The 9,962-nt window shown below is 37.2% G+C and overlaps 1 protein-coding gene across 1 annotated transcript; it reads right to left on the reverse strand.

Moving 5' to 3' along the window:
• Positions 1 to 667: 667 nt before the first annotated feature.
• On the reverse strand, positions 668 to 4,766 carry LOC136237042 (uncharacterized). Its single transcript, XM_066027302.1, has 4 exons — positions 4,222 to 4,766; positions 1,986 to 2,152; positions 1,362 to 1,441; positions 668 to 785 (listed from the first exon to the last, which is right to left on the reverse strand). Exons 1-3 carry the CDS (start codon positions 4,666 to 4,668, stop codon positions 1,372 to 1,374), a joined length of 684 nt encoding a protein of 227 aa, XP_065883374.1. The 5' UTR covers positions 4,669 to 4,766; the 3' UTR covers positions 668 to 785; positions 1,362 to 1,371.
• Positions 4,767 to 9,962: the final 5,196 nt, after the last annotated feature.

Below are 9,962 nucleotides of genomic sequence, written 5' to 3' on the forward strand. Positions count from 1 at the left end.
GTTCCTAGATTTTTCAAACCACTTAGGAATACATACATTATCTATTGATTTCATATAGGTTAGCTAGATAAGGAGTAACTTAGAAAAACATGACTAGGTTGATTAGGCCATTGTTAATTTTATGTTATGTCTCACCACCTAACTTTAGTCATCATTAAGAGTTTTCACTATTATTAAATTTTCATTGCAATGTTTAATGATTGTATACAAGTTTTAAGGTTGCTTACATAGGAAAGGGAAGGCTACATAGATGGGCTGAAGACCAACCTTGATGTAAGGAGAAGGTACTTTAAATTAATCTATCGAGAAGCGAAAGTGTTGACACTTACACTTTTCCAAATTAATAAACAATTGAGATACTCTAATCGAGCATTCAGCTAACTCTAATACGACAGTCAAGTGCGTGTAAGATTGTAGTGAATCCCACCCACACTGATTTTGGCTAACTTTCTGATCTGAAACATAAATGTGGCCTTAACTAGATTTTTAAAATCACTTAACAATCATGATATGCTGTGTCACATAAATTCAGGATAACTGGTAAATACATGTGATCATCACATGGCACAACATAACAAGAAGATGCCCATGTTATATATTTCGGTAGGCATGCATCTTACAGCTATGTACCAAATATTAAAGGCTACTTAGTTGGTGATTCACCAAATTCTCTTCCTACGCCAAAGTTTCCTTCCGTTAAAAAAATACAATACATAATAATACAATAATAATCATGTATAGTGTTGGTAGTTCAGAGTAGTCTCCTGGGGATCAGTGTTCATGACCTACATGTGTGTGGATAACACATCATAGTCTCATAATTATGCGGTACACATTTATATAGTAATTTTTAAATGAATGAGATTTGGTAAGGATTGATCCAATGGATACTTTTAGGCTGCGCATGGTAGAGCAATGACAAAAACTGTAATGAGGCCATATCAAATTAATTTAATTTCCTGGACTCTATAGGCATGACCTGGCAGTAGGAATTCTCAAATTACTTTAGACTTCTCTATTGGAGTTCTTGGTGCAGAGACTATGTCTAATTCCCATGACTACTTGTGCAATACTGGAGCTTACACAGAACCATCTTAGCACTCTGCCAAGGTAGGTGATACATGGCCTGCTATAATTTTGCAGTCCAAATACTCTAAAGTTGAACTGGCCTAATAAAATAACCCTGTCAGTAAATAGAGGAATCTACATCATCCCCAGAAAGAGGCAGTATTATCAATTGAACTGTCACCCTCCCCCATAGGCTTCTGTGAAGCTTGGAAGTGATGTGTTAATTGTTGGATAAAATTTGGGGCAGATAAGGCTTGAATATATTACACATCTAAATATAACCCAATATTTACCTTTTTATGGTCATAGACTTGATGGGGTGTACTCCATGTCCAATACGAGCTGAGAGGTCCTTCGTGGATCAGCACACTTGCTATAGGGGTGATCATGTCATGTCGCTACATACTCAATTAGGGCTGCAGCAATTCTGACATCAGTATATCAGGCCGCTGTGTCAAAGTATTGGAATCAACTGTGGTACTGATTGATCAGATTGTGTAATTAGTCTATCAGATGTGAAAGCAAAACAGCTACCACTTGTACCTGCCTATTATGCTGGCTACTGTAAATGTCAAGTATAAACAATGGGCAGAATCATTTCCTCTCCTGAAATTACTCTGCAAATGTGTCGAATATAACTCTTATACAGCAATCAGAGAGTAGCACATCTTGTGACTGTATCATTAGAATATACAATACAGTTACTTATCAAATAGTTTATCAATGAGTACCATTCATAGAGTACAGAAGAGTGCTGTTAGTGTAAGTATTGGCTAACTTTATTATGACGTCCTATGTTATCATGAGGTTAACAAATGTATATATTTAAGATATTTGTAGTTGCACATGCGTATTCTCAGGTGAGTGCTTGAAGTAAACACAGTCCTATTTACACATAATACACGTGTGCCACTTACCGTTTGTTTCTTGTCTCCACAACTTCGTGAGCATCCTTACTGATTTGTTGTGTTTTAGGAGTATACTTACTGGCTTTTTGTGTTTCTGGAGTATCTTTACTGGTTTTATGTGTCTCTGTTACAGTCTGAGTGGACTGCATTGTGTTGTTTTTTGATGTACCCTCCATCTGAATAATATACAAATCCACTACAAGCTAGCTAGCCAACAATATTGAAAATGTACACTGTTCTTTGATTACCAGTTCCTCATGGATAACAAATAATAAAAAAAGAAGCTTACTTGTGGGTAGTGATATAACACAGAATGCAATTATATGTACCGTAGCTAAAATAGGAGATTTAAAGAAATTTTTCACAGCATATAATTCACAAGCTCCTAGCATAAGTAGCATAGCCTTTCGTACATATCAGAGTTAAAACGATCAGTACACTGAATGATTGAAATACTTAAATACAGCCAATACTCTTAATAGAGCAGTGTCATAACCAAAAGCTGTATTTTTTTTGTCTATTTCCTTAGAATATACCTGCCATGTAGCATTGACCCTTTGTGGAGAGTGGAGACACCTTTCGCTAAGCAAGATGACATAAACAACGGATGTGATCAAAAGCAGAATCAGGTCAGACTCTGATATTTTACAAAGAGAAAACTACAGAGACGATATAAAAGCTGGACTGGATTCTGGACTCAGTGGCAAGTTGTGTCTCTTTTCCCACTCCTATTTATGCCCACCAGCATCAGTGGAGCAACCATACCAGCCTTGGTAATCATAGCTTAAGCCCTTATATCTGGAGTTCAATTTGTCAGTGAAAAGTATGGTTAGCCCTGGTGATCAGCCTGGCTACACCACTGCCAGCGTATGCAACTGCTGTTACTACAAATTAATGTCAAACCACATAAAAGCCCACCCAGGTGCTGTGAATCAGGTTTAACTGACAAACTCTACTAGCAGCTTTCTCAAGCAGCTATGCACAGAATCAAGGTCTGTCAAGCTACCTACTACCCCAGCTTGCTAAATTTAAAGTGGTTAAATCAAAATACCCTCAAAGAACACTAGCTACTCTAGTAGAACATCCAAAAGATTTTTTTTAAATACCACTGTGTGAGTTAAAATTGTTTGGGGGCTTAAAATAAAAACACCATTCCAAAGCAACTACTTGTGACTACTATGTAACATCATTGAATTACACACTTGACACTAAATACTTCCATTTACAACTACTAACTTAATATTTGACACATTAAATAAAATAATAATAATATACGCTGTTTACCATCACGAGGCTTAACCCCCTCCCCCACCCGACCTTTATTTCAATGGTGAGATAAGAATACATGTACAGGTCAAGAAGAAATAACAATTTCAACCCATTGGACATTGGTCTTTTTTAATTTAGCAGGTAGGTCAGCAGCTAAACAAGTCTCAAGTTGAACATGCTCTGCCTGAGGAAGCTGCTAGTGGAGTCTATCAGTCAAACCTGATTTGTAGGGAACATCTAATTTTGGCTTTTACATGGTTGATATTTGTAGCAGCAGCAGCATACGCCAGTGGATGTAAACAGGGGACGAGAGTGGCACTGAGTCCAGAGTCCAGTCCTGCTTCTTATAGCAGATAAGACCCAGCTGACCTGGACAAAATGACCAAATCTGGTTTCAACCCCTGCCACCGGCAGCCATTATTATCAGTGGACTAGACTACTGGACTGACGTTTTTGCACATTCTATGGTTGGACTTATGAGCTGCGTGCGATTCTAATAAATTCAGTCACATACAGTAGACCAGCTAGCACAAGTAGCTATGGCAGGCAAAAAGAATTCTTCCATTTTGAAATGACTGTGTGTATTAGAAAGAAGTTAAGAGATGGACTTAGATTGCACATAAAGCTCTCTTGTCAACTAGTAAGTTAATTGCTGGTTAACTGTTACTGTCACATTCCCATACACCAGGGTAAGGAGTAAGAGCTGCAGAACATAACATAAACAATATTTCATTGCTTGATTCAGCATTTATTATATAGTGTTGCAAGTTCCCTAAGGCCTAGGGCCCTTCACTAGCAGGATTTCATAAAACCAACCATAGTGCTAATGCGTCAGTCTAGTCCAGTGAGTTGAACACGAAAGGTCAAAGGTACAGTAGACTTTTTACTTATATTTGTGTTTGATGCATTACAATAGCTGGCAGCATGCTGACAGGCAGTCTAGCTAGAGGGTGGGGCTATGATATAGCATACTTACCAATTGTTTCCGCTCCCGCTCCGCTTTCCTCTTTTGTCGACGCCTTTCAGCTGCACGCTCATTCTCCATCCGTCGCTTGATTGGATCTTTTCTTCGCTGCTGTTTGCGTAGTGCGTCACGTTCTCTTTCTCGTTTCCGATATTCTGGGTCTTGTCTTCGTCTTTGTTTGCGTAATTTTTCGGCCAACTTTCGTGCGAGGGACGCAGTGGGCTTCTTACTTGTCTTCGGCGTTTCTTCAGGAATTGAAAGTGTCACTATGATTATTGGTTCTTCCCTGTTCTGTGGAACAAGTGGCATATAATCATGATGTTCTATGTCTTCTCCAATAAGTTCTCTCTGACTTTGTTTGCATTGCGCATCACGTTCTTTTTCTCGTTGTCTTTGCCTTCGCTTAAGTAGCTTTGCCTGATGTGTAATGTACGCACAGGATCGCTTCATCCTAGGCATTTTCACAAAACTTCGAACAATATTTGAACATAAACACTGCTGCTTGGCGCCCTGGGCGCTTGGTGTGTCATACGAAAACTGGCTCTCTAACTTCCGTTCCCGCCTCCCAAAATAATTATTTGAACCCCCAGACAAATAAATTATTCTCCGGCAAATCAAAATGTTTGTGGTTGGAAAATAACTAAATTGGTATAGCTGCTGCATGCTGTGCCTGTGGTATCATTTGTCGAAAGATCCAACTGATCCAGAGTAGCTAGCTAATATTGCATGGTCTTGCTGCTGCTAAGGTGGCTTGGTTATAGCTAGTCAGATGCTGGCTGTGTTGAACAGGAAACTCAGTAACGATGGCTGAACTTATAGGAGAAAAAACAGGCAGCATTCATTCATTTGGAAACTCTTTGATTGGACTCAGAGGACTGGTACTGGTCAGTGATGTGAGGGGGCTTTGAGAGTCACTGAATGACTAACTGCATGGAGCTATATACTGAGCTATATAGGTAGAGGTATTCTATAAATCAAATTTGATTTTAATTTAACAGCAAATGCATGGCCTCGCCAAGTATCTCTAGTGGATCAGCTTGTCCTCCTTTCTTCTTCATAGCTATAGTAGTAGTACCTGTAGCTGCATGTGGAAGGTACAAAAGGGACCAACTCAGCTGAGTTTGGAGGCTCCAAGTGTTGGGAATCTGGTTCTATGACAAATTAAACAAAAAGAAAAGAAAAAAAACCTGTTGGTGACAATTACCCACTATAATCACACCAAAACAATCATAAATCATTGTCCACATCAGTGGGGTACCACAATCAAAATACTTCTTGCCATCATATAAGAAGCTTCTTGAACCATGCAAGTCAACAAACCTCTTGCAAATCCTGTTTCTCAAACATATATATTGCCAGCTCAAACCTCTCTTTTGTATACGTTTTATTAACAGGCTGCATGAAACCTGTGTAGTAGGGGGTTCTAAAAAATAGCTGCCGGCCACTCTAACTTTCTCCATTAATCCAGTAAGCAGTCCTCTGAAATGCACATATATAGCAAGATGTTCCTTTTTTGTATCCATGTAACTGTGTTTGCATGTTTTAATTTGCTTGAGTTATGTAGTTTTTGTACTGTTGTGTTTGTGGGTTGAACTGATAAAGATTAATTCCTATGATCATATATTAAGGAGAGACTCCAACTCATGATGCCGACATGCACCATTGAGTTTACAGCCATGCACTATGTACCGACTATATTACAATTATAGTAACGTACAGCTCTCCATGTGAATTGTATATCCACCAAGTTAAGCATACATAATTGTACACTACACTGAATAAACATCAAGATCGAGATACTCTAACAGAATAGTCCATCAGGCAAACATTATGAGCAATAGTAGCTACTCTAATAAACTGTTAAAACTAGCCTCACATTCAATTTTGGAGGGTATAATGTTTAAAATTTTCCTAGGTGGTATGTAGTTAGCATACAGAAAGCCAAGAAATTCAAGAATTGAGATATCCTAATAGAGAAGTCACCCTAATACAGCACATTATACTGTGATGAACTGCTGAAATCACTCTCAGATTCAATTTCAGCGGGTCTAATTTTCCAAAACTTTCTGGGGTATAGCATGCCCTATAGGTCGGCATGCTTTGCATGCTAGTGTGCAAATTATTGTGCTTTCACACACCAAGGTATATACTATTATATACGTCTAGCTAACATACACATATATAATAGCATTATTATTATTTTTACTTTAATTTTAGATTCCTAAAGTGTAGCTAGCAAATTTATTAGGATTAGCCATTAAGTTTGTACATTTCCCAGAGAAAAAGCTGTGTATGAGCAATCCTGTTTACCATTCTTGCTATAATTATAATGTTTGTGATCTTATTTATAAACTATACTGTTTTAGTTGTATAGTCATCAGTTATCACATCACAAGTATAGGCTATAGCTACACGGTAAAAACAAACTAGTGAAGGTCACTACTAATGTCTGCCACAATACTTACTATTTTTGTGTAGTGACGTTCACTACTACGTAGTGCAAAAATAGGAATAAAAACGTGTCTTTGAGACGGAAGGCAGAACCTGTACACAAGGTGTGTACCTAAATTTTTTTGTACTTTTTCACATCAGGGTAATACCAAGACGGGGGGGGGGGGGGTATACAGCTACACTATGAAGACTATACACGCTATGTTTGTGTAAGGTTGGTAGTACGTTATATTAACCATTTGCATTTATTAGATCTTCATGAGATGAATCAAATGATGAGGCAGCTCTCTTTAACCTCTCCTGTGTTTCACTCAAAACAGCTTTCAACTGAATATTTTCCTTAGCGAGTTGATCATTCAAGCTCATCACATCTGCTTTCTTGAGCCTCATTCTTCTTATATAGCGCTTACACAAACATAATGTGTATAGTATTCATAACAGTGTAGCTGTATATCTCTCCCCCCCCCCATCCCATCTTACACGTTTTTATGTGCTCGTACATGGTTCATGTTTGCTTTGTTGCATTATTAGTCTCTGTAAATAATAACACGCACACGTCCATAACATTATATGGTAGTACGTATTTATGCAATTTGCATTGCTATAACTAATGTCAAGTCCACTTCCCTGCAAACCTGCATGTACAATCAAATGAATTGTTAACCATGCAGCATAAAACATTCATGAGCATATACAGTAAATATTATTTTGGCTTAGATTATTTTTCTTCCTTGGTTAACATGAATCTTATTGACCGACTTCATTTTAGCTGTGATTCAGCCAATGATATTCAGAGGATGTACAAAGATGGCTCATTCATGATTGAGTATTGCATGCTGATACTATATCTGTAATGGTATGTCGGTCAATTTATATAACCGATATTTCATTTAGGTAGTAGTATCAGTACTATGGTATCAGTACATAGCCTTATTGGGAACACAGAAAACTATAGACATGAAGACACATGCAAGTAAAGAAGTGCTGAAAGTCCTATCACAGTCAGATAACGGCACAAGTTCAAAATCTACTGATTGTGATGAACTACCTAGCTAGTGCCAGTACTAAACCAGAGTAGCAACTTTAAGGATAGCATAGTATAAAGAGTTCTAATATAAAAAGAGAGTATACTCTCATTTTATATTGTAAACTCTTGATAGTATCAGTAGATTGCATATATATAAGTAAAGCAATTAATTTTTATTCCATATGATTACATCATGTTCATTCCTCTAGTTTATATATAAACCATTAAACATTAGAATTTCAGCTATAGCATTGATACAATGTATTTTTCAGTGAAATGAGGTCATCTTGTAAATCCAAGTGTTCTCATAATAATATGTAAATAATTATGCAAGCAAAATTGATGAGAATACAATACAGTGAAACCTGTGTATAAAGGACACCTTGGGGTCAACCAAGAGTGTCCTGATTTCCAGACCAATTTACATGCTAAGCAATATTTTGTGACCATTACCAAGTGTCCACATTATGATGTCCTAATTACTGTATGTGTAATTACAATAAAGTGACTGGTCTGGGATATTTTACTGGTTCATGAATATTTAGTTCCCTTGATCACTGTGACAGATTATGCATGATTGACATTCTAAAGTATCACCACCATCCCACTAAAGTCCTACATCTAAGTGAGGATATAGTAGTTAAACCCCAGGAATGAACCCAGTAGGTCAAAATCCTTAAATTTGAAGCTGATTTACACATTTGGTTGGATCAAAGGACACATCATATATAGCTGCAAGCACAGCAAAATTGAAACCATACGCAACTTTACTAGCCTCATTGTACAGTCTTTCAGGTTGGTTGTCCATGTAGGCCAAATGTAAAATGTGAATAGAAATAACCAATGAAATTTCACACCAGGTGGATGAAGCTAGTTTAAACTGAAGGCTACTGATCTCATTGGCTACTTTCAAGCATGTGACTTATAATGCTTTGTTTTCCTGGTCAACCAACCGGAAATAGACTGTAGTTTCTGATGAAGTAAAATGCTTCAAAGTGTAGGATAGAAGGCATGTCATAACATGTATCAAGACCTCAATTTAGCAATTGCCACATTGTTTATGAAATCAAGTGCTTCAAAGCATGGAATAGAAGCCATATAAACCCTACACCTGCACTCGTAGGATATCTGTTATCAACACCTCGGCCTTGGGTTGATAACAATAATATCCTACTTGCAGAACATAATTGCTTTTACAATGACACATTTGTGAGTAAATAAGAAGTAAAGCTTTTTACATTTTTGAATCACTAGCTATCACTACATTAATTGCTCAATAATATTCCTTAATATAAAATCTCTTTGAAAAGAATTACGCATTTTCATCTTCTTGAAATCAATGGTCTTTACCACGTTCCCTAACACTAAAACCTATACATCTTATCTATCAAGGATTACGTTAAACGTTGCCCCATTTCCATATGGAAGTTACAGAGATATGTTTATTTATGTCATGCAATGCCACTATAGTGGCCAAAGAACTATATAGATATAGCAATGGTACCAGTTATCTCTATACCGGACCACTTAGCGCTCATATATCTGATGGGCCCATCACTCTGAAGATATCAGTGGAATATCTATCAGTAATCAGGAGATAACTAACACTTTCATTCAAATGTTAAATTGAGAAACCAATTCTACAAGTTTGAATAACTGATGTTTCATCATGAGCAGATAATTAAGCACTGCTAAGTACACTGGCTCTCCACTATAGGGCAAATTATAAAGTTTGCTGACATTCCTGCAACAGGGAAAAATTAGGAAAATTATTGGAGAAACTGTTATAGGAAGTGATCTATCAGCTAGCAATAAAAATCTTCCACTGTGACCTGTCTGCTTTCTGATAACAAAGCGTGCCATTACATTACAGTACCACTCAAACGCAACGTTGTCTTGTGAAAGTACAAACAATTAAATTTAAGGGTGTGGCACCTGTTTTGCTCGCGAGTATTCATCCCATTTTGTTTGGCGAGCAAAACGTGTACCACACCCTTTAATTATCGCTCGTACTCTTGCAAGACGATGTTGCGTTTGAACAGTATGTACCATATTTAAGTGATCAAAATTGTACTAAGGATCCATAAAATCCTTACAAAAACAATACTACATTATTGTTTCACTGTTTTCTGGACATTCTAAATACTTGGTAACTAGTAAATGTGCAGTATTTCTAAAACGTACATTTGTGGTATTAGGGCTACACACAAAACTCCTTCCGCCAAGTTATGGATGACAGTTTTTTATTGTAGCAACTGGTCAAATATATTTCATT

The sequence above is a fragment of the Dysidea avara genome, chromosome 10, assembly GCF_963678975.1.
Source record: "Dysidea avara chromosome 10, odDysAvar1.4, whole genome shotgun sequence".
Lineage (NCBI taxonomy): Eukaryota > Metazoa > Porifera > Demospongiae > Dictyoceratida > Dysideidae > Dysidea > Dysidea avara.

Excerpts from the sequence above, each read along its gene's own strand:
- LOC136237042 (XM_066027302.1), bottom strand. The coding sequence starts at position 4,668 with ATGCCTAGGATGAAGCGATCCTGTGCGTACATTACACATCAGGCAAAG. Across the intron at positions 2,153-4,221 it reads AGCGGGAGCGGAAACAATTG|ATGGAGGGTACATCAAAAAA; the intron begins GTAAGTATGCTA and ends TATATTATTCAG. Across the intron at positions 1,442-1,985 it reads GTGGAGACAAGAAACAAACG|CAAGTGTGCTGATCCACGAA; the intron begins GTAAGTGGCACA and ends TCACCCCTATAG.